The sequence below is a fragment of the Cupressus sempervirens genome, chromosome 5 (assembly GCF_028749045.1).
Source record: "Cupressus sempervirens isolate cs-2001-9-10 chromosome 5, ASM2874904v1, whole genome shotgun sequence".
Taxonomy (NCBI): Eukaryota; Viridiplantae; Streptophyta; class Pinopsida; order Cupressales; family Cupressaceae; genus Cupressus; species Cupressus sempervirens.
In genome coordinates, this window is record NC_143122.1 from 245,328,990 (window position 1) to 245,354,834 (window position 25,845).

At 36.6% G+C, this 25,845-nt stretch overlaps 1 protein-coding gene across 17 annotated transcripts in view; it reads left to right on the forward strand.

Annotated features, from left to right (window-relative positions):
* Nucleotides 1–305: 305 nt before the first annotated feature.
* LOC149555446 (uncharacterized) overlaps nucleotides 306–25,845 on the forward strand; it is a 72,930-nt gene continuing 47,390 nt past the window's right edge. For 4 of the 17 annotated variants that reach the window (XM_089829483.1, XM_089829491.1, XM_089829493.1 and 1 more), the window contains exons 1-2: nucleotides 306–526; nucleotides 5,721–5,959. In XM_089829483.1, the coding sequence (XP_089685609.1) occupies nucleotides 5,870–5,959 (90 nt within the window). In that variant the 5' untranslated portion in view covers nucleotides 306–526; nucleotides 5,721–5,869. Of the gene's footprint in view, nucleotides 527–1,195; nucleotides 1,436–5,720; nucleotides 5,960–25,845 lie in introns of all 17 variants that reach the window. The other 13 variants (XM_089829496.1, XM_089829499.1, XM_089829495.1 and 10 more) reach the window with 9 other exon arrangements.

Below are 25,845 nucleotides of genomic sequence, written 5' to 3' on the forward strand. Positions count from 1 at the left end.
GTTATTTATAATATTTTAAATAAAATATTTTTTTAATAAATAATAAAATTTACTTTAAGTTTTTCTATCCGTTGCTAATCTTTGCTCAACCATAATTATATAATTTCTTTCTACCTCCTCCATTTTGATATACCATAGGAGAGTAAAAAGAGAGATGGAGGTAAGAATAGCGGCACTCCAATTATTAGCACGAAAAATACATTTCCAAATATAGTGACCGTTTCCAACGACTAAAATGAAAGAAAAACATTGGTTCAAGCCACGGAGGGCGAGGGGTTTGGCACATATAAATTGCTTTTCCGGCTGATTACGTTTAACGACAATTACTTGTATTGCGATGATATTTCTTGCCCGGCCGGCCGGCGTGGCGTTTTGCCCGGGGAGAAAAGAGCAGGGAAATCAACGACGGAATCATCCACAAAGTTGACGGCCATGGCTTCTATCAGCTAAGCAAATCAGCAAACCCTTGTGCAAATCTCCTGAATTCGGAGGCGCTGCGATCGAATTCAGCTAAGGTGATGACGATGTATGTCACTCTTCTCGTTTACAACCAGTAGACTAGAATTTGTGTAGTTTTTTTTGTTAGATTTAGCGCTTGATGTGCTTTACATTGAATTTGTTGTGCGCTGTGTTTGAATCCATGGATTTTGCACCCTGTTGCCTGGTCGATGCGTCGTTAACAGTTAGCTGTAAGTTGGACGAGCATTTGTATGTGTCGGGGTTTACTGGCATTTTGTTTTGGATTGCGACATAGTCGTGTAGTTTTGAGTTAATCTTACGTTGTCTCAAAATTTGTCTGCGCGTTGGATTATACTTTAACGAGTTTGTTTCGAATGCTGGCTATTTTGGCAGAATTCGGGATAAAATTTAGCGAGTGCCTGTAAATCGTTGTGTTAGGCAGGGTTGGTGCTGGTTTGCGCTCTGTTCTTAGTTGTATTTCGCTATATGCGGCTGCGGAGAGCGTAGCTTGCGTGTTCGAGAGCGTGGCCGTAGAATAATGGGGCCTTGGCTTCTTATTTGTAGCTCAGGCCTCTGTTTTAGCGAAACAGAAACTTCAATTGATTTATTTGTAGACCTTTGTTTTAACAAAATAGAAACTCGTTGTAAGCCCCGCCACCGGTTTTTCTAGCGCGCGTCAACGGAAATTACGTTAAATTTTCTTTAACGTTTGGAATCCTCTGGTTTGCTTTTGTAGGGTATACAACGAGCACCAATAAACGGCCAATGGCAGAAAAGCTCATGAGTCGATGTTAACTTCAAACCTTCCACATACAACTTGCAAAGCAGTTTACATCGGTGGGAGACCTGCGCCGACGGACGGTAGTGTGGGGTGAATTTTATGTCCGCAGTCTTGCGGTGATGCTGTCAAAGCTAATTTGGAAAAAGACGAAGCTGTAAATGCTAGATCGACCTTGAAGTTTAAAGGAGGAACATAGTAGGCTTTACAAGGTTGATAAATATTAATTCACCTCGGGCAAGAATGGTTTTGCTTTGTAAGAACACTCGATGGCTATAATAAGACTATTAAGTTGAGGAGTAATGTGTTATGCTCACAGGAAGGTTTTTGAGATTGTTTACAGCACACAATCATAAAATCCTTGAGATTACGTTCTGATATCTTTGTGTATTTTAAAATCTCTTGCTTCTCTCTTGGCATAATTTTGTCTACTTCTAACCTATAAAGTAGAAGAACTTCCTGTACAATTTATTGATATTTTACAGGGAGTGAAGCCATAGGACTGTCAATTTGATTTTCTTTTTGTCGTCTAAGCTATTTTTATTTGTTGTGAACATGATTTCTAGCATTTTTGGTGACAAGAATGAGACCAAGTTGAATGAATGAATTCTTTTTAATGACGTCCATGAGACCAGAGCAGTCTAAGGGACTGAAGAACAACCACACTAGATAATTTCCAAATTCCTTTCCATTTCTAACCTTTTGATGTGGATCTTAACCAAAAAACTAGCAGTCTGCTTTGTCTTGTCCTCTTCAAATAAGCTATGCATGTTGTCTACCTTCAAGATGACATCATAGGGAGATCGGATTTTGTCGTATGCCGTGCATTTTGAGAGAAAATGCCATTTCGTTTCAACCACTCCAGACCTTCAAAATAAGCAAATTCTTTGCTCCCAAGCCTCTTTGGGCCTCTTCCATCTTCTTGTCTTGCACTTGAGGTGATGAGATTCTGTCCTCAGTTGTGCCACCAATAACCTTGCCTTCCCTTTAATAGCAGCCCCAAGGTACGCTTTTTCTCCAAGTTTCGTGATTGGATTAAATTCTTTAATATAATAGGCTTTTTTTCTACTCATATTATTGTTCCACATGGCATTGTGAAACTTCCCTCTGACAAATTTTCTTATGTCTGCATTTGTGTTTGGGTAATCTTGTAACTTGATGTTCCATTTAGACAACCATTTAATGTTTTGCTTCATCCATGTTTTCTTCCTTTGGTTAAGAGCCTCTCCTTTCACAGTTTTTAGGCAACGATGATCCTGCATGTTTTCAATCTTCTTTAAGTAACTAAGTAACTGGATTACCGTTGAAGCCTCTAATGGAAAAGCCCCGGCCTCAGCCAAAAGAATTTCATAAGGCACAAAACTCTTGACTTTGAGATTACTTGTGATTAATTGTTTTTGAATTCTCTCTATTTGTCTCCACCCCCATTTTGACGTGCTACCCCCCCACACCTCGCAACCATAAAGAACCACTAGTGTGACCAACAAACCAAAGAGAGTCTTCTTGGTTTTCCAGTCCCACAGTTCTGCTGTCCTATATCTATTTTGGAGTAAAAATGAATCTTTCTAGCCCCCTTAAATCCTTTTCGCTCTACAAAGTCACCTAGTTGAGTTTATAATGGAAGTTAATCCCAAGATATTTGTATTCTTTCACAATTTCCAGCAGTTTGCCTTCAAATAGGAATGTGATGTGCTTTTCTTTTCTCCTTAAAGAAAAAATCAGGACTTTGGTTTTAGTAATATTCACCTGCATCCCAATTTCTTGACAGAATTTCTCTAAGGCCCCTAAACGATCTCTTAGCCCTCACACCATTTTTGATATCAGAATAAGATCATCAACATATAGAAGAAGCTTCACCATGTATCCTACTAGGTGAACACCCTCCTCTTGGTTTTATCTAACCAAGCTTCTAGATTATTGATGTATAACTCAAACAAGGTAGGAGATAAAGGGCATCCTTGTTTAACACCAATGTCACTCCAAAAACATTCCGACATTCTGTCACTAGTTCTGGTTTTGGCTCTAACTTTGTCATATAATCTATGCACTATTGCTCTATACCCATCTGGAATCTCCAAATCTTTCATTCTATTCCATAACTTGTCTCTAGTCACTGTGTCAAAAGTTTTCTTGAAGTCTACAAAACAGTAGTAGGCTTCTTCTCCCTGTTTGACCTACACTTTCTCTATTATGTGCTGAAGAGTGATGCAATGATCAATTGTGGAGTGTTTGGATCTGAAACTGGCTTGCCCTCTTGCTCTCTTACCTTCCTTTTCTGCCCATTTGCTGATCCAATGTTCTACCATGCTTCCAAAAAGTTTGCCCAAAAGTGGGTTAACCATAAGAGTGCGATAGTTTGATGGATTGTTGATATCTCCACTCTTAAAGAGGGGGATAACCACACTAGTTGTCCAGTCCAATGGGAAACCCTCACAAGCAACATGATTGAAGATATCCTTTATATGAGGCGCAAGGATTTCCACTTCCCATTTTAAAAATACAGCTTTCAACCCATCAATGTCCCTAGCTTTACCATTTGCTAGATTCTTTATCCCTATTTTGATATCCTCAACCATGAAGATTTCCTTTGTTGTATTCACAGAAGGAGGCGTTGTTCTCCTCTTGTGGGCGCTCATAGAGTAGCTTAACATACTCAAGCCATTGAGCATCCCCAATGCTATTATTCATTTGTTTTTTCTCTTGCTGCTGCTCTCTCGAAAACTTCTTGGGGTCATGTTTTCTTAGAGATATTAATTTTTGCCTTCTAGCTGTGACATACTCTTCTTTCTTTGTGTGAACCAAATTTTTATACCATTTCTTGAGTTCTTTGTTTGTTTCATTCCCTTTCATAGATCTCTTTGGTGCTTTACATTCCTCATAGTACCATGGGTTAGCCGGAAAAGTATTAGTAGCCCTCTTTTTGTTTTTAAATATTTTACATGCGTCTAGAGCCTTATGTATACTAAAAGTCAGCACGCTGCTATGAATTGGTTTACATTTCTCATTGAAATTGCCATCCACCAAAAGATTATTACTTTCACGGAGTTGCTGCTCCAACACCGCCTTGAAAGTAACTTTGCTCTCTTGATTTGAAATGATATTGCCTCTGCCTTTGCTGATTGTTGTCTTTTGTGCATGAGAGTCATGTTTGTGTTGTGGGCTTTTTGAGCGAAGTCCATCTTAAAAAAAAGAGGCATGTGATTGGAGTTCAACTCTAAAGGGCAAACACCAATTTTAAACTCAAGCACTTTAGCTATAAGATTTTGCGAACAGATTACATAGTCAACTACACTTTGGCCATTATACGTTTTACATGTGATACATCTTGATTTTGGCCAACTCTTCAACCCATTGCAAATCACCATATCAAACACACTACACAACCCTAGTAATTCAGCTCCAAAGTGTGAGACACCTCCCTCGCCATCCTCAGAGGTTCTCTTCCATGCTGATCGTTGTCTTCTTCTAGCCATATAGGGTTATTTGCCTCTTTGTCATTGTCGGTCAGCTGCAGGGATTGATTGTTAGCTGTCCTAGCATTGAAGTCACCCACTAACATTATTTTTCGTGTATTTTTTTGATCAATTAATTACAGTAAGTTCCTTTACAACTTATTGATGTTTTATGGGGGAAGGGAACCCATAAGATTGTGTCATTCTGAATTTGTAGAGGAAGTGAAGCCATGTAAATAAAAAAGTTTGTTGTAGATTAGTTTCAGACTTTCATGTGGACTAATCATATTGGTTGAAAAAAAGGCTTTCTACATTCAAGAGTTTAATTCATGTTGGGAACATGGAGAGAGCATATTTAGGGGCAGGTATTAAAGGGAATGCAAGGCTGTTAGTGACACTATTGAGGATGGGATTGCATCATCTCAGGTGTGAGATGAGTAGGTTGAAGAGGCCCAAAGAAGTATGGGAGGAGAGAACTCGTGTGTTCTGCAGGAATAATATAAATCAAACTGCTAGCTTTTTAGGCAAGATTCATAATAGGTGGTCAGACATAGAAAGGAATGTGGAGATAGTTTAAAGCTGAGTGAGCTTTTGGAGCCTTGGATTGATCAGTCTCGTGGACATCATCGAAATTATTCATTCATTTGTTTCAGTCTTCTAAACCCTTTTGCTTTGTTTTGGAGATAGTTTTATTTTTGGAACATTGATGTATAGATCACAATTTTGTTCCTTGTAGTTGCTGGAAGTAGTAAGCAATTGTTTTATTGGATGAAATATCTGCCTCAAGTTGGTCTATATCACAGAGTAGGAAGGGTTGAGGAATGGAACAGAACTGGTATTTTCTATAGGTTCTTATGTAATTAGTAACGGTACCAATCTGTGGATATTAACTCATTGGTGTTGTCTGTATTGCATTGGAGCAGTTTTGACTGCGGAAAAAACTGTAACAGGTGTACTTTAATTGTAGATATTAGACCCATTTTATATCTGTATATTGCTTATTTGATTTAGCTTTTTTTCTTTTCTGACAGGCTAAGATGATTAACTTCTTTACTGGACCAGCGTAAAACACAACGAGAGGGATCAAACAATGGAAGAGTAGGGAATGCACTCTATTTTCTAGTGTATGAGATTGAAATGGGAACGTGCTTTTCTAGTCCAATTTGACAGGTAAATTGAAATGGATTATGAATCACAGTTGAAGGTGGGCCAATACGTAGAAATATGCAAGTGGGAGGGACGATCATCTTGTTCATGGATAGAAGCAAAGGTTATATTTTCAACTTCTTTGCATTATGAAACTATTTATTTAGATATAGTTGAATTTTCCTATGTTTTATATTTCTTGTTAGTAGTTGCAATATTATATTTGATTGTATTTGTTGATTTTAAATTATTTATTTCAAAGACAATTCCAGCAAAAGCATGCAATCTATTTTTACATCTTAAAATAATAATGGTACATATGAGTGTATATTAGATCGAAACTTAAAAGTCATATCAAAGTCTCTTCACAACTTGGAAAACTAGGATTAACACATGCTTTGGCATCCACACTTTTTAATGTCCCCTTCCTAAAATAGGATTTAGTAATAGATTAATAAGACTAAATTAGTAAAACAGTAATAAGAAATGATAATTTAAAAAATATAATTATAAGTTGATTAATTAAGTTCAATGTAAGGTCAAGAGGTATGTGAAGAGTTGTTACTTTCTCAACATAATATATGAAAATGAGAAGAGTTCATTTATAAGGGGACATGAGGGGAGCAAGGTGTTAATGTTTTGTAGCTTTAATCGGATAAATTACATCAAGATATGTGTGTATAATTATAAGAATTTAATTATGATAATGAAGAGACATGTCCCATGCAGGGACATGTCTATTCTCTCACTCTCTTATAAATATAAGGGGAGGCTGCAGTTGAAAAATACATACCAAATACATGGCAGTGCTATTACATTTGCAGCTGTCCTAAAAAATAACATGGTATCAAAGCCAGACTGCACTGCAAATGTAAGAAAGAATAGAGGAAATAGTCTGTAGAGTTGGCAGAAGAAAACATAACTACTCTCGATACCCATTGATTGGGCAATCCAAGTCTTCACAGGTCAATAGAGGAGTGCGAACATAATCATATGTTATCTGAAGAAAAAAGCAATCGATGATATCCAATATCGATAGTATTCTACATAAAGAAGCATTTGATAGAGTAAATTGTAATACATGATTACCAGACTTAGTAAGATTGACTTCATATCATGCAAATGAGAAAAGGATAGACCAAATATGAAATGCTGTTCATATATTCAAGGGAAGAACAAGGAAGTTGCCAACGAATAGAAGATAAACCATTGCTGGATAGCAACTGATATAACAAATCTGATCTGCCATCAGAATTAGACATATTTGTCTTTGACCATCCATGATAACATTTCAAAGGATGTAAGGTTTTGTGGATCATTGTTCTATCAAATTTTCTATTGTTGTCCTATCATGAGATCTGCATAGGGCGTTGGAGGATAACAAATCGTAGATTGTCAGTGACATAATTAGCAAGGAGGATGCATGAAGAAATCACATTGATCTCGGTAGACATACAAATGAATGAAGGAGAAACGATTTTCTTGACCAAATAGCACAAGTGCATGCGGCTCCTTAAGGGAAATCCACTTGTACCATCCCAAACCATGAGACGCTCCACTATCTTATAACATGGAATTGCGTACTTGTGACATCGATCGCAGGATCAAACCTCAGGGGAGTCCCAAATCTCTGAAACTATAAAATACAAGCAACCCTTTTGTGATCATAAAATTGATAAATTGCATGGATAATTGTATGCGAGCCTTTTTGTGAGCAAAAAGAGTGAATTAGTCCCCGCTGAAGACTGCATTCACAAAGGACAACAATCGCACAGCGTGAGTGACACTAGGGATGGGCACTGAAAAATAAATGGAACAAAAGAGTGACTTCTCATTGGCCAAACCTTGTCCACGACACATATTATAAGAGGGAATAATAAAAAAAGGTATAACATAGTCATTCACATGCTAGGTGGGCGAGAGGGCCCCAACAAATACCAAGCAAATAATTAAAATGAACAGAGTGTAATACAGAGTTTAGGCCCCACATTTGATATAGAGTTAATTGGTTGGGAATGCACACTAATTCAAAGTAGATTAGCTTAGTATAATAACTAATCAATGGTGATAGATGTATCATAACAACCAACAAACATGTGATGGAGAAGAGAATCCTTGGCAATAGTGACTTATCTAGAAACAATGACTTAATAGAAGTCATTTGGAGGGTATTATCTTTTGACTACACAAGATAAGTATTTTTTGAGTATTATTTCTAAATATTGTATTCCTGATATAGTTAATGTCTTATTTGTATTTCTATATGTACTATAAGAGCTATTTGCCTTTATCTTTTCCTTTCTCTTTGAGAATGTTCCTGTAGGAAAAGGGAAATTGATACTAGATTCAGAGGGAGTCTAAGACTTCATCAAATGCAAAATTAGATGAGGAGCTCAGAAGAGTGATGTTCAGAGGGACTCTGACACATTTGTCTGAAGGAGTAGATAGAGGATATGTTTTAGTTGATCTTTAAAGATCTTGATCATATCAAAATCAACGAGAGTTTTTGACTTCATGTAAACTTTTTGGTATCATGTGTGTGATTGCATGATTTAATGGCCTACCCCAGGTACATCATGAGGAAGTGACGACTTTCAAATGATGTCACTTGTATTTGCAGAAGTTATTGCAAAGTGACGATTTTACAATAACTTAATTTTCTATTATGATGGATATCTTAAGATGTCTATGTAGATCATAATAGATTAGAAAGTGCACATACCTTATAAACATTTTTTGAGTACATGGTGAATATTATGCAAATTGATGTTTTGGAGGGCCATTACATAGAGTACTTGGTGAATATCATGTGACTTGATGTTCTGGAAGACCATTACTCACAGTACTTGGTGAATATCTTACATCTCAACATTTTGGAAGGCCATTACTCAAAGAGTATGTGGTGAATATCATTGATATTTTGGGAGACCAATATTCAAGATATTAGATGTGATATCAATCATTTTTGAGTAATTGGTGAATATCATGTCTTTTGGGAGACCAATACTCATATTAGATGTGATATCAAAACTTTTTGAATATGTGGTGAATATCGAATGTCAATATTCTAGGAGACCAATACTCACGATATTAGATGTGATATCAAACCTCATTGAGTAATTGGTGAATATTATGTGTTGATATTTTGGATGACCAATATTCATGATATCAAATGTGATATTGAAATGTTGAATATCTTTTGATAAAAAATATTCTCATATTACATTGAAGTAATATATGGTCATGTGTTTATCCTCCCTAGCTAAGAGGGAGTGTTAATGTTTTGTAACTTTACTTAGATAAATTACATCAAGATATATATATATATATATATATATATATATATATATATATATATATATATATATATATATATATATATATATATATATATATATATATATATATATATATATGAGTTTAATTATGATAATGAACAGCATGAGACATGTTTGCTCTCTCTCTCTCTCTCTCTCTCTCTCGTAAATATAAGGGGAGGCTGCAGTTGGAAAACACATACCAAATACATGGCAGTGCTGTTACATTTGCAGCGGTCCTCAAAAATAACACAAGGAAAATTGGAAATGAGATATGGAATAATCAGGTTGGAATTGGAATAAAAATTCAGAAATAAATCTGGATTAGAAATAAATCTGCATTAGAAATAAATAACAACAATTAAGATTAGTTAAGGAGCAATTAAAAAAGTGGAAGAGTCCCACTATTAAGAAGGTGTTGAGTGAATTTGAGACTTACATTTGCAGATTTGCAAATGAGAAAATAAAGAGGGGAGATCATGAGAGAGTGTTTAAAGTGCTGATTGTAAGAATAGTGTATGGCAGTAGTGTAAGAATATTATATGCAGAAACAAGAGAGGAATATATGCATATGCAGATATAAGAGAAATTTATATGCAGATATAGAGGAGTATGCATATGTAAATGTGGGAAATATGCAGAAATAAAAGAGGTGTATATGCGATATAGAGGAATATGTTGATGCAAATTGAGAAGGAAAGTATATGCAAGCCTAAGAAAAAGTAGAGAGAGAAGACATATTTTGAAGGTGTGAATCAAGAAAGAAATAATGGAGAATAAAATAATGAAGCAACTCCTTGAAAGGCGAAAGTTATGAAGGATTGTGACTGTTCTAAAAAGAGGTCATTATAGAAGATTGTGACTCTTCTAAAATGTTGTCATCATGGAAGGTTGTGACTCTTCCAATGGATGGAAATTGTGGAAGGTTGTGACCATTGCAAAGAGCAATTATAAAGGAAAATAAGATACAAGAGTAGATAAACTAATCAAGCAAGCAATGAAATACAGATTGCAATTCATATTTACAGCGATCTGAAAACAATCTGCAGTATCAGTCAGAAGGAAGAAAAGGAAATGTAGACAATATTTACCGCTATGGGTAAAGTGAATTAATACATAAGAAAGAGAGCAAGGAATTTGAAACAATAGGAAACAATGCAATATTAGAGGACTGCCAACTTTTTCGCTTAGCCAATTAAGTTTACATCCAAGTGTTCAGATTCCACAAGACATTATGACTCCATACAGTGATCATGTTATATTCCATCCGACAGAGTACATATATAATCCCGGAGGGGGTGCAAGGTGAATTGTCACAACCCATAACTGCCTACCGCTCAGATATACTAACAATCCAACAACATACTTAACAACAAACTTGACATTATAATTATTACATCATCTTCCCAAAAGAAGAAGTCGTCTCCAACAACATACAACAAAATGGAATGACGCCGAACTGACAACTAAACAAGAGACAAAAAGAATTCAAGATGTAGGAGGCTGAAAGTGCATCCCTGATAATGTAGCCTTGGGTGGTGTGTGATTGTTGACAAACGAGCATGCAACTCATACATCTGTTGTGTCCTGAGCTGCAAATCCAGATCAGCTACCAACTTCCACTCTATAGTATGCTTCACCATCATGACTGCCTCCACCATCTTCTTCCCTTTTGCGTCTACCTTCTCCATGGAAATTACTAAGTGAGACTCCAACATAGCTCTATTTGCCTGGGCCTGCTCCAACTGTGCCAACAAAGAATCTCTCTCAGAGTGCATGGTTGTCCTCTTAGTTGCCCATGCCTCTTGCTCTCAAGCCATTTATCTAGCCTGAGTTGAGCCATCTCTACCTGTATTGCCTCCAATTGAGTAGCCAACTCCCTCCATGTTGCCTCATGAGTGTTAGAGAGGTGCTTTGTGTGACAAAGAGCATATTAGCCCTCTCTAAAAGTTTGCGCGATCTCCCTCATCAAGGAATCATTCGCTCCCCTACTTTCTTCCGGAGAGCCCAATCCTCCATCATGGCAAGGGACTTTGTAGCCAGCCATCCTGGAGATTCATAACACTCTTGGAATGCTTGGATGCATCCCCTTCAAACAAAAGTCAATAACTGCCCTAACTCCTCGATGACCCCCTCGTGGGCCTGTGATTATTCAAAGGATATCACTCGCCTAGCTCTTGTAGCCACCCCTATAGGTACTGCTCAAAGCTACCATCTCCAAACTCCTTCTATGGATCTTGAGTCATGCTCCAAACCCCCTGTCATAGGCACAATGTCGCTATCGAGTTATGCTCCTGTGCTATCTCTACTAAAATCTCTAGCTCTCAAGGGTGCTCAAAATCTATCTACTCTAAGTCCATGGGCATTGACCTAATTGGTGAAGTCTCTACAACAAGATCTACTATCTCTTGAGCAAGAGGTAATGTGTGTCGTGGAGAGGTGAGGGTGGTCCAAACTAGAGCCATCACTTCCATGTTGTATTCACTTAAAAAAGAATTAGCCTTTGTTGTCTCAACTTCCGACAGTACACCACTTTCCATAGGCTCTACCCTTTCTACTTCGTCTCGCCTATCTCTATCTTTGTGTGTGGCTCTACAAGTTGTAAATCTCCGCCAAGTAGCTCTACGCTAGGCAACTCCAACTTGGCCCTAGGGTCCACTACTTCCTCTGCTGTGGGAGGTTCCTCAACCAACTGCACTGGTGCTACTACTGCCGGGGTATCATAGGTGTCATACATGTGTTTGGGTCTTCGGTTGGGTATGACCGAAGACAAGAATAGGTGCTGTGGTCACCAACCCTATTGATTCCAATGATGTCAAGTGTGTCATCTTGGACAAAAGAGGTTGAGTAAACAACATAGGTGTGAGTGTGGGTGTGGAGGCTATTGTGCCTGTAACTGGAGACTCTGCGACCTCATCTATGCCACTTGACTATCACCTTCCCCAGGATTGCTTGAGCTCTTGAATGTTACCTCTCTCCCACTATCCACATCCTTAGACTTAGACTCAAAGACTATCTACCATTGCCTCTTCTACTCCGCTGGTGCTGTCGCAATGTCCAACTGCCTTCAATACATGATAGGCGGCTCACCATGTGCCTAGGTGCACTTAGGCTTTAACTCGAGCTCTCTATGTGGGATTTGCACTTGTGTGGCATCCAAAGGTCTATGGTGTAATGCAACATGTAGAATGTTTCGTGCTGCAACATCGTAAACTCAAGCATGCACTCTACGAAGAGTGCCGCGCAATCATGTACCAGGCCGTTCATGAGACCATTTATCAAGACAATTTGGGGAAAGGCTATTATGTCCAAGCCCGACTTGACCTTGTCAATCGACTCTTCACCGCATCCATAATGCATCTCCAAGCCCCTTCTACAATGAAAGACCTCTTCATTCCTCTCCCTTTTAATGCTTTTGCCACTATCTCTACAGGTGTGAGAGCTTGTGACACTATTTTTATGTATTCCTTCGCCTCCCTTGTCATCTTCTTTGCCTTCACATCAATCTTATTACCATGTTTGCCAAGTATGCCAAAGACTTTGGTAAACTCTGTGGCAGTAAAGAAAACTTTCAAGTCTCACCCTAAATACTAAAATGTGTTGGAATGTGAGAATATGTTGAAACTGTCTATCATTACTTGGAGGGGACCCTCTTAGTCACGAATGCAGAAAATAGGCATTTGAATGACCCACTGAAATTCAGCTTTTCGCAGGCTCTACTTTATAAAATTGACATTAGAACTCTGCTGCCACCATTTTTTGCACTCTAATCCATTCAATCCCTCAAATACACCTATCTATGGTGTTATGACATCTTTTTGAGCAGCCATTTGCACCTTTGACCTCAGTTTCTTCTTGCTGCTAGAACTTGCGTCCACCTTGCCTGCAACCTTTACTCTAGATGACAACACCCTTGCATTCTTGTCCATACTTGAAGTGCTGGATTGGTGATTGCAACTATACCTTCCAATGTTGTTTCCTTGTTGATTTTACAGCTGTTGTGTCTTTTTGTCCAAGAAGATTGAAAATCAGTTAGGGTATGTGTGCAAACTCAGCCCTTCAAAACCATGTTCTGTCCCTTCCTTTACCGTCTTTTTTTTTCTCTTCTACGTCTCCTACTTGTGCAACTTTTGCAACTTCCTTTTCCCTTCTCCTGTCAACTTGTAGGCGTAGTTTAACAACACTTCTCCAATACTCGTGCTACTGTGACAACACCCCTTCGTATTTGAGGAATAAAAATGGGCTGCCCTTCGTTTATTATGCTTGCCAACCTTTGTGTCGTTTGTGCTCGTGGTTGTTCCCATTTTGGATGCAATCATATATTCCTTATGCCATGTGGTGTTTTTCTTTGCCCACGATGAATCATATGGTGTTTCTATGTGAGTCTTTCCCTATTACAATAATAGATAATTGTCTATTATTAGTTAATGGTAATCTATTGTAAATATCTAGTTAGCTTTCGTTTTTTTAGCTTTATCTGTTAGAATAGAATATTTCTATTCTTTATGACAGTTTCTTAAGGAGACATCGTTTTATTCTTTTGTATATGATGACCTTTCGGTCTCTGTTAATAATAAGCAAATATTTTTCAATTACTTCGTAATATGGTATCAGAGCCAATACTCTAAATATTTTCGAAAATAATTATAATTTCTTGGTTGAAATTTTCTGCCTTTAATTTGAATCCGCGGACTTCTAGTTTGGTTTTGCAACCCATTTCTATCTAGATCTGTCTGTTTTTTTAACACATTTCTGCCATTTTTGTGGCTTTTTTGCAGCAGGGCCATTTTTGTTCAAAGCCCTAATTTTTGGGTTCAGAATTTTTTTTTCAATTGCAGATTCTTGGTGGGTTTTTTGAGAGCTCAACTGGGTTGTCACTTCGTAATAGTCCCGACAACCAACTTCACAAGAACCACTCATACTAGATGTCTATTGTATCCCTTTTCTTGTATCCTTGGTCACCTGAGTGTTTCCTTACAACTCCTAAGAATGGCCTATCCCTTTCACCACTATTAACATTTATCTGTTGCACATTCAAAGTAGGTGTTCCTACCCTTATTATCGTTGACCTTATATTGCTTTCCCAATATTGCAAAAAATTATTAGAGCCGATCGTGTCTTCCTGCTATCTAGTGAATCATTGCTGTAACAAAACTGTGGTATAATTTGTTCGTCTCAAAAGAATCAAATAAAATTCTACTCTCGTTTCTTGTGCGGTATTCCCTTATAGCTGACGCCTTTCCCTTTCTGCTAGCTTTGTGTTGTATGGCATTGTAGATGCCTCCCGTCATGTAGTCCGTTTTGGTGCCCGACAATGTCTTTATAACATCGTGTGGTGTCTAGTTGGGTGACAACCATTGTATGTTGTGACCGTTGACTTGGCCGTGTAGTCCCATTGTACGGTGGGCCTCTGCTTGGCACTGTCATATGGTGACAAACACTACATGTTCTTTGTTCTGGGCAGGCTTTTTTAATTATATTTATATTTAAAATTTTATTTATTTATTTTTATATTTTCATAATAATCCTAATCTACTTGATTTGGTAGCGCCCTTTGGCTCAGGTCACCCTACCTATTTGCCTTAGCCTTTCATGGTAGGGCACTGTAATGGACACCCAGGAATGCCCAAAAGCTGAACCAAAGCTGAAATTATATTAATGCTAAGAATGCTGCAATCAATTACAAAGAGATGTATTCCAAAGGCCAAACCCTAAGGGAATGACGTCTAGAATGTTACAATAGAGAATGAACGTCCTCTATTGCCCAAAAAAGAGTGGTATCACACATCCAAGCTCTTATCAAATGCAAGTCATAATCATCCGATACAATAATCCGATCATCGGCAATGAGACTTTCAGCCCTATTTATTCTTTTCTTCATCCTTCTGGAAGGAATTAAAACATTAATTAATTGCAAGAGCTAGAAGCTTCCTCCTTCCAATAATTAATGCATTCTCTAGAAATTCCTCCCTGGCAATCATTAATTAAATCACGAGAGGCTTCCATCTTTCCAATAATTAATACATACCCTAGAAGCTACTCCCTTGTAATTAATAATTTAATTAATTAAATACAAAGTCACCTTTTAATCTTTAATTGAATGACTTTATAAGAAATTAATTTAATTTCTTCTTATCCTCCACTTAGACTTTGGAGAACGTGAGAGCTAAAAGATGGGATCATTACAGGCACCAGTTTAGATCCGTTCACCGCTTTTGGGATCTCTTGTCCATCTAGTGTCTGTTCTTGGTCCTACTCCTTGGACTTGGTGTCAATGCCAAAATGTAATGTCAATGTCCATTCACCTCCTAAGAGTTTTGGATTTTATTCATCGTGCTCTTGGCTGCTACTTGCACTGTAGTCTGTTGGATGGCCCATGATTTGCCCATTGCCATCAACACTTCATCATTTCATGAGTTTCTATCAGCAATAACACCAAAGTTTTACCCCTATGTGTAAAGTGAATTAATGCACAATATAGATGCAAAGAATTTAATACAACACAAAACAATGCAATATCAGAGAATTGCCAACTTCTTCATTAAGTTTACATCAAGTGTTCAGATTCCACAAGACATTATGACTCCATATAATGATCATGTTATATTCCATCTGACAGAGTACATATATAAACCTTGAGAGGGTGCAAGGTGAACCGTTATGACCCATAATTGCGTACCCCTCGGATATACTAACAATCCACTGACATGCTTAACAACTTAAAATCAGACTTGGTGTCATTATAATTATTCATGACAATATATGAGAGTTTTCTTAACAACAATCATAGTACATACAATATTATCAAAGGGAAGGAAAAAACATTGACATTCTTCAACAACGATATAGATACAATTATAAAAACCAACCAATTGTAGGATTACCCAAATTAGAGCCCACTGATATTTTAGGATTGTCATTTTAGTATTTAGTAATCTATCCTTTTGGTGTTCTCATTGCGTATGCATGATTTGTCAATCCATTATCTTTAATTATCTATGTGTTTGCATAGAATGTATCTATCAATTAAGGAAGGACGTGTGAGGGAAAGGGGAATCACGAGGATTGTGATCTAGGTAGGGACCTTAGGTGGATGTCCATGTTCCTTGCCACCGAGGCCAAGAGGACCAAAGCTTCACTTTTGGGCTTAGATAGGACAATCAAGGAATCTCCATTACGATCTCCTCTCTAATTGTATAATGCTGGCTATTAAATCTTAGGAGATGAAGATGGATAGGAAAAGAAAATACAAGCACCCTACTAGGTAGGGACCCCAAATGGATGTCTATGTTGCCTACCATTGTGACGAAGAGGGCCAAAGCTTTTCTCTTTCGCTTAGCAGGGGATGGCTTCAGGTGAACCTATCGTGCTTTTTCTCTAATGTGTTGAAATGATGCTATAAATAATATGTGAATATCATTTGTTATTGCGCACCCTAATTTTATATATATATGTTTGTATGTGCATATGGTTCTAATGTAATGATTACAATTTTCAAATCTAGGATCACCATTTTAAGATATACTTTGATTGGTAAGAGGTAACCCTAACCCTAATTTGTTGCCCTCGTGAGTTTTAGGACAAATTTGTGGACAAACTAGGAAGGGACATAACAAATGGTAGGATGTTCATGTTGCTTGCCCTAGGGCCAAGAGGGCCAAAGTTTTGCTCTGGGGCTTATTGTGGGATGGCTTTGGGAAGAACTATTGTGCTACTTCTCTAATGCATTGAAATAAATGATGGTACAAATACTATATTTTTATCATGAGCTATGGGCTATATGTTTCTTATATTATGATTACAAGATTCAAATCTAGGATCACCATTTGAAGATATATTATACATGGTAAGATGTTAGTTTTGTAGGCTCGTTTTTTTGCAAATGTAATAACACTGCCATTATTTCTCTGTGTTGCAAATGCAGATTGGAATGTGAATAAACGTGTAGAGGAGACATGTCTCTATGGTAATATATAAGTTGATAATCATTTAGACAATATATATAATTAGATATATTAGAGTTTTATCTAATTGATGGTTAAGTGATAACCATAGAAGGATGTCTCTAGGTCAATTCAATCTGACTGAAGCTACAACATTAACACTCTCTCTTAGCTAGGGAGGATTGTTATAGAACACATTATGCTTTCAAGCATATAAGGAGATATCATTTCAATATGATATTCTTGGAATGACACATTTAAGGATATCAACATATATCCATCAAACTGGATTTTATCTTTCAATATCATCCGAAGTATGATTCAACAAGGAATATCAATCATATGATATTCATCATACTTATATTCTCTTGGTATGTGCACTGACAACAAGTCCATGATGCCTACCAAGAGAATATGTTATATCCTAGAAGGATAAGTGTTATCTGGTCTTCGACTCATTTAGAACAGCAACTGAATGTGGTCTATCAGATAACAATCATGATCTCTAGCTCATTCCGGGACAACAACTTAATGTAGTCCATCATGACATGTTCGTTGTCATGATCTTGGGGACAACAACTTAATTTACTCCATCATGATAACATGTCAAGCCATTATTAAGATCGTCACCTTACAATAGTGACCTCACAAAGAAACATCAATGAAAAATCATCACCTTTCATGGCATTTATCCAATATGCAAAATTGAACTTAGCTGAGACTCAATTGCAGGAATTACAATTAATCATACCAAGTTTACCTCTAAAGTACTCCACTTTTAGTGTTCATACCAAGTTTACCCCAACCTTCTCCTATGGAGAAAAACAATGCATTACAAGGAATTTCACCTCGAACATCTCCATCATAGAGAAGAACTCTTTAAGTAGATATCTATCTGTAGATGTTTTCATCCAAGGTTGTTGGTTAGACTCTTGAATCTAATGTTAATCTTTTGACTTCTTCATTCAAGGTTGCCTCTAATTAAGTGTCAGTCTCCCTCTGAAACAAAATATCCAAGATCATCCGATGTCAACTGAAGTAGATCCTTTAGTTACTCGTTCTTGGATCTATTGTCATGAATGACCAATCATGATATTTGAACAACATTCTATTGCAATCTTCTACCTCTCAAAGGAAGAGCCTCATGACTTGTCTTTATTTCATAGTCCCGAATGTTCTCACCCACAAATATGCCTCAACAACATTCCTAATGCATCATTCTTCTTTTCTTGGAAGAATATCCTTGTAGACCAAGGAATGCAACAAAAGTACATCAAAGCAATTGGCTCTTATTATTCATATAAGTGAGAGACTACAATAAGAAAGTAAATATAATACTCAAAGATAATAACTACTTATCTACACATCAGCATCCTTTATACAAGTTGCTCCAATTGAAACTCTGAAGGTGTCCCTTCTTTGACATCTCCCCTCTAAAGATGGTTCAAATGGGAATGGAACATTGGTTATTATTTCCCCCACCATGTAAAAGTCCCACTCTTATATTGTTGAACAATTTTGCATCAGCTTCTTTCTGACTCTTATACGTATCCTCACAATCCGATGTCATGTAAGTATGGAATTGTCATATCTTACTTGATCGCTTGATTGCTTATGTAAGAGACTTCCCAAAATGTAAACCAAATTATGTGTTAATTCAATATAGCCAAACACTTGTTTAACCGAACAGTATGTTCTCTGAGAAATTATCAAGCCAAGAATTTTCTGTTAATGTTTTTTATTGGATGATAAATAATAGCGATTCTAGACCATCATTCGAGGAGTCCTCTCAAATTCATATGTATTTAGTTATTTCTTAGCAACCGATACAACTGTTGCTCACAGTTCTAGCATTGACTAGTTTGAATGCTGATTACATTCTAATGCAGACTGTGTTTTCTGTCTCCCACATGGGATCTCTCTTAGTAAACAACCAAATCTTCTTGCAGTGATACTTATTATTTCTTAGGACCCTCTTATACCTTGCGCTTAATTCGCAAGTCCACAACTATGCTTCCAGCTCCCTTGCGACCTTCAGACGGTATCAAATAATGTATGCAGGACTTGCAACATTCATTTGGTAATGTTTGCCAAAAGCTCCCAGCATTGCTTGTCTCTCCTAATCTACTTCAGACACAAATTCTTCTGTTACAGGCCTCAAACCCCGACGTCACAAATAGAATATGCAATCTGCAGAGTCAGGAACTTAGGACAGAAAAGGCACATTCTAAATAAGATCTAACAATGGAACAAAAAGGCCCTAACTGAATGATTATTATAGAAACATTACAAAACTACTCTTACACCCTCCCTTAATGCTGTTAAATTTTACGAACCAGACTAACATAAATAAATATCAGATATCTTTAAAAAACCCCAAGAACACCAGACATAGATTTACTCTGGGAAAACCCCCTTCCAGGGAAAATCCCAGCCAGACCAGAAGAATACCACTTTATTGAAATTCAAATAATGAATGAGTTTGGATATTTTACAAAGTTCTCAAGCCAAGATAGTGATGGATGCTCTCAGCATGATATTGTAGAATAGGAATCACAAAATAAACCAGCTTGATAAAATCTCATTGAGCACCTACTGCAAAAACATTTCAGATAGACACTAATAGTCACCTGCTATATATTTAGAATCTCAAAAAAATACAAATATTTGACACTACACATGATAGACAAAAGTCCCCACCTAATGATAGAATGCACATGGTACTAAAACCAAACACTAACATTACTGTTTTGTCTTATGTGTCAAAGAAGATGCCACCAATCCAAGGGACGGTAAAGCTTGCACTAGCCAACTCTTTGTATGCACTGTGGTGACCTTTCAATTGCAGACTGAAAGAGATACAAAGTCTCGACACAAGTAGGCCTTTCATCAGTTGCATAGACACTAGTGTTAATGAGGATAGGCTGCCCCAACAACCATGTAAGGAGCAGTTACACCAAACTCTTGAATTCCCACAACTATGCTGAAAAAAAACCCTTCCATAATGAAAGCCGACATAAAGGAAGGGTGGTGAGATAAAGCTTGACTACCATGACAGTTATGAGGAGAGACCATCGATATGCCAACAATAAAGTCTCTATTGTTCTTCAGTGCTAGAAAACAAATAGACAAAAACTCTACAAATAGATGAATACTTTAGTAATAAAAGAAAACTCTTCACAGTTTGATAAGAAATAGATGACTGCTGAGAGTGAAGATATCACATATGCTTCACAAAGATCACAATCTTTATCTTGATGCAGTAAGCAAATATCTCTTTGTAGCTAACAAACATAAACCCTCCTTAGCAAAGGAGATATCTTACCAAACACCCAAGTCATGGAATCTCTCAACATGACACTCACAATGGCTTCACACATTTGTGAGGAAAAACAATGTTTATCATGGATTCTCTCAATGTGATAGTATTGTGGAGTCGCTCAATCTGACGATTACCATGGTTACTCCCATGTGTGAAGTAAACACAAGCTTCCATCGTGGAGTCACTGAATGTGATGTCATGGTGTCTCTAAAAATGACATTCACTATGGCTACTCCCTTGAGTGGAAAGAGAAACAAGTGCTTTCACCTCAAATTTCTCTATCTTAGAGAAAAATGCATTACAAGGTCTTTCACCTCAAATTTCTTCCTCTTAGAGAAAAATGCATTACAAGGACTTCAACCTCAAATTTCTCCCTCTCAAAGAGAAATGCATTACAAGGGCTTTCACCTCAAATTTCTCCGTCTCAAACAAAAATGCATCACAAGGGCTTTCACCTCAAATTTCTCCCTCTCAGAGAAAAATACATTACAAGGGCTTTCACCTCAAATTTCTCCCTCTCAGAGAAAAATGCATTACAAGGGCTTTCAGCTCAAATGTCTCCTTCTTAGAGAAAAATGCATTATAGTACATAACAAGAGCAACTGATGCTGAGACTCCCTCTCAGCAAGGGTAGCATTCTCACAAATTAGATTATCACAAAAATTACAGCTGATTCCAATGTTTGACCAATCAAGGAGCTTTTGCAGTCACATTGCCTTACGTGCTTGCTGATCCTCTGCAAAGGACTAGGCACTCTCTATCTGCTACTCAAGTTCCCTTTGAATCTTCAAGCACTTGCATCAACCTCTTGACTGCTTTGTTCAAGATCGCTTGCAATGCTTGCCATAGAGTAATGATTTCAACGTGCGCCATTGAACCTTCTAGCATGCTAGAGTCCAGGACTATCTTCCTCAACCTCATCCCAGATCACCCTATAATTAATAAGAGTGCGGAGCTACCAAAGTCAAGTTCAGATTAACTGTGTAATTCTTTTCTCTGTAGGTGAAGATTCTCCCTCTGAGTGTCATTTCTTCTTCTCAAAGAAACTAATCACAATGACAATCTATATAGGCTCTTCCTCTTTAATGAAGTTATGTGCCACCAATTCAGTCCTATGGCTGCTAGTAGTGTCACCATGTTTTCTTAATTTTACAGCCTGCAAAACTTTCTTACAAGATGCATTAAGCTCTTACTTCCATGAATTCCTTATGTAATCATCCTTTTATTTCTTGATTCTTCCTAGAAACATTTTTAGAGAGATTTGTAATAGTTCATAGAATCAAACTATCCTGAAGGGAAATATAAAAATAAATCTAAATGCATACAAGATTCACTATTCTCGATGTTATAATATGAATTAATATTAGCTATATAAATTTATGATCAATATTCTAAGGTACAATCATAAAATATTTTTTGTTGTTGATTGATTTAGCGATGCTCTTTGAGATTTCAGTCTTGATATCTTTCCTTTCTATCATCACCATGGTCTCTTCTTTTCTTGATTTTCATCCCCTGCTCCACCATTCCCCTTTGTAAAATAGCTCATCAAATTTGCATGACAATACTCAGGTACTCCGTATGGATTCTCCTCAAACTTGATCCATCACAACTTCTCAATGTGAATCTAGTACCAAAACTACAACACTAGTTATGTCCACATTCTTCTACGGACACCAACCATGTTCTTTTCGCCAATATTAACTTTTTCAAAGTTCTTAACTTCGTATTGAATATACAGTGAAGATTTTTCCATCAAGAAGAAGTTGATATTGTGTGTCCTACCGAAAGTAGCTAGCAAGCAATTCTACCGTGTTTGAATCTCTTCTGCAGACCATGAGATATTAATAGCTAACTCCCAATGAAGAAGATTCGTAGCCTTTATAAATCCATGCCAAAATGGGAATATGAATGGTCAACATATACATCTGAATGACCTCTGAAGAAATTTATAACTGTTTAATACAAACAGGTTAATCTCTGGGTGCTAGCAGGATATCTACCTTCAAAACATCAATCTGAAAGATGTCACGGCTTCTTACAATATTCCCAGAAGCTTCCGCTTATGTATTTCGCATATTACACCAATCAATTAAAATAATCAAACCATCCTCACACCAATATAGATTGTATGCCCAATTCAATGTCAATGTCTCTAACACATCCATACGGTGCTTCCTTAAATAATATTTCTCAAGGAAAGCTCTAAAATAAGGCATAAAATTCACATATTTTTTGAACAAACTACAATACATTTGAGCCTTGGAAATAATCGACTCTTTTGGGCAGAAGTATAAAGGTTGAAGCTAGTGATTCATATAGTCTCGATATAACATCAGACTTTCACAAAAATAAAGAGCCTGAAGAACGTTGCTTGAATGAATTTGGTTCTTGATCTTGCTTAAACCTGGCTCTAATACCATGTTAAATTTTGCAAACTAGAATAGCATAAATGAATATCAGATATCTTAAAAAAACACAAGAACACCAGACACAAATCTACCCTGAGAAAACCCTCCTCAAGGGAAAAACTCAGCCACACCAGAAAAATATCACTTTATTGAAATAATGAATGATTCTGGATTTTTCACAATTCAAGCCAAGACAATAATGAATGCTCTTAGCATGTTAATATAGAACAGGAATCACAGAATAAACCAACATGATAAAATCCCACTGAGCACCTTTTGCAGAATAATACAAATATTTGACACTACACATAATAGCTAAAAGTCCCCACAAAATGACAGAATGCATACAATACAAAAACCAAAGTCTAGCATTGATGTTTTGTCTTATGTGTCAAAGAAGATACAGCTGATCCAAGAGATGGAAAAATTTCCACCTGCCAGCTCTTCATAGGCACTGCAGTGACTTTTTAACTGCAGACCAAAAGAGATACAGATTCCCAGCGCAAGTAGGCCTTTCATTGGTTGCATAAACGGTATTGTTAATGAGGACAGGCTGCTGAAAAAAATACTCTTGAATTCCCACAGCTATGCTGAAGAGATACTCTTCCATAATGAAAGTCGACAAAGGAAGGGCGGTGAGATGAAGCTTGACTACTGCAACAGTTACAAGGAGAGACCATTCATATGCCAATGATGAAGTCTCTTTATTGTTCTTTAGCGCTAGAAGACAAATAGACAAAAACTCTACAAATAGATGAATCCATTATTAATAAACAAAAAATCTTCGCAATTTGATAAGAATAGACAGCTCCAGAGAATTAAGATATTGTATATGCTTAGCAAAGATCACAATCTTTATCTTGATACAATTGTTGCAGGTAAGAAGATATCTCTCTGCAGCTACCAAATATTAACAAATGGTCATTCTACTAACTACCCTAGGGAAGATCTGACATAATCTGCAGGCCATTTGGCATGAATACATAGAAGGCTGCCCCCTTCTCTTTTGAATGATCTGCAACATGAACCTGTTGTTGAGTTTCTTCTTGGTGCTGCAGAACTTTTGGATATGACCAAGTTTACCATAATCCTTCCAACCTGATGTTGGGTAACAAAGCTACCCCTCCCTTTATCTAGAACAGTTCTGAAAAAGCAATGGTTTTGCCACAAATTGTCAAAAGCAGCAACACCTATGTTTTTGTACAAAAAGTGTAAAAAACTAATGCAGCAGAACACATTTCACCCTAGAAACCCTAGGTGTGAGTCAAAACAAGCTGCAAGCAACCATGATTTTATTTGAAAATCATCAAAATAGCTGATGTATGGCAACACCACAATTTTGTGGAAAATTGTCAAACCCTTGATGTGATGTAGAAATATTACACATGATTTTGTGAAAAGATGATTAACAAAAGCCTTTGCATTAGCATATAAAAGAACATGCAAAAAAACCTTCCAAAATCTGAAAAATGTGGTACTTCAGGAAATTCTTGTCCAAAAAACTTGAGTTTTGTTGAAGCAAAAAACCATTAAAAAATTCCTCTGCTAAACAAACTCAAAATTTTGAAGCAAAAAGCTGATTAAAAAGTACTTGAAAATCTTCTGAAAATTTCCTCATGAAATGTTTAGGAAAAACCTTGAATTTTATTTTTAAAAAATACAAAAAAATCCTCTGCTAAACAAACTCAAAAATTTGAAGCAAAAAGCTGATTAAAAAGTACTTGAAAATCTTCTGAAAATTTCCTCATGAAATGTTTAGGAAAAACCTTGAATTTTATTTTTAAAAAATATGCCAAAAATAATTTTAAAATTTCCTTGTAATTTATAGGTAAACCACACAAATTTTTTGTTTTAAAAAAAACCAATAAAATAAACTTTTCCTCTATATTTGTAGGTAAATAAACTGCAACTTTATTGGAAAAATTCGTCAAAAGCGAGACTTTTCTCTGATACCATGAAATGATAGTTGAATGACATTCAATGCTATACAAAGGAGAGGAATACTTCTAAATAAGCAATTATAAGAAGATTATTACACAACAGAGACAATCGAGAACTAAAGACAGAAAATAAATATTCTAAGTAGGAACTAATTATGAAACGGAAAGATCCTAATTGAATGACCATTATAGAAACATTACATAATTACTTTAACAGATATATGCATACAAATATGACCAAACCTTGCTTAATATGTCTTTTTAACCTCCAAACTGCTTTATAACATATTTTGGTGAATTCTTGCAAGGTTTCTGCCCAAAATCTTCAACAGCCTTCCACTAACCACGCTTTTCATTATACCCTTATAAATTCCTATGCCTCTTCTATATACATTGCAGCTGGCTGTGATATACACCAAACTCTTACAAATAATATTCAATGCAACATTTCATCACTTATGACATCCTCATTCAGACAATGGCCAGCATCAAAAGCATAGGCATTCAATATAGAATGACCAACAGAATAAAAAATAATCTTTCTTTACAAATTTATTATTTCCTTGTAAATCCATAATAGTTTTTATCTTTGTAACTTCCAAGAGGCATACACAAATATAGAACAAATATTGCAATGCTATAGATTTATAAACTTACAACCAGTCAACACACCCCTGAAACTATAAACATCAAACATTATGCAAAACTAGAATTCTATATTTATATTTGGCAGAAAACTCCTCAAATCTCATAACCAAACAAGCAGAATCATGTTTTACAAACATTCTGTTCTTTTGTGAATCTGCCTTTGCATTGACCGGGGAGAAATTTTTCCTCAAAACCAGTCTTTGCCATAATGTTTTCATCCTAAATTTATTGAACAAACCTGCTCAACCTCCACAATTGAGCTTCAAGAAAATGCTAATACCGAGAATGTGGATTTGTCTCCTCACAACCTCCTTTTATAGCCCTCTTATGAACTTTCTAGAAATTGTATTTTTTAATCTCATCAAGTGACCTTTATTTAATTATATACTTTTTCAAAACCTTAAGTCATTTACTGCTGCCTTTCAAATA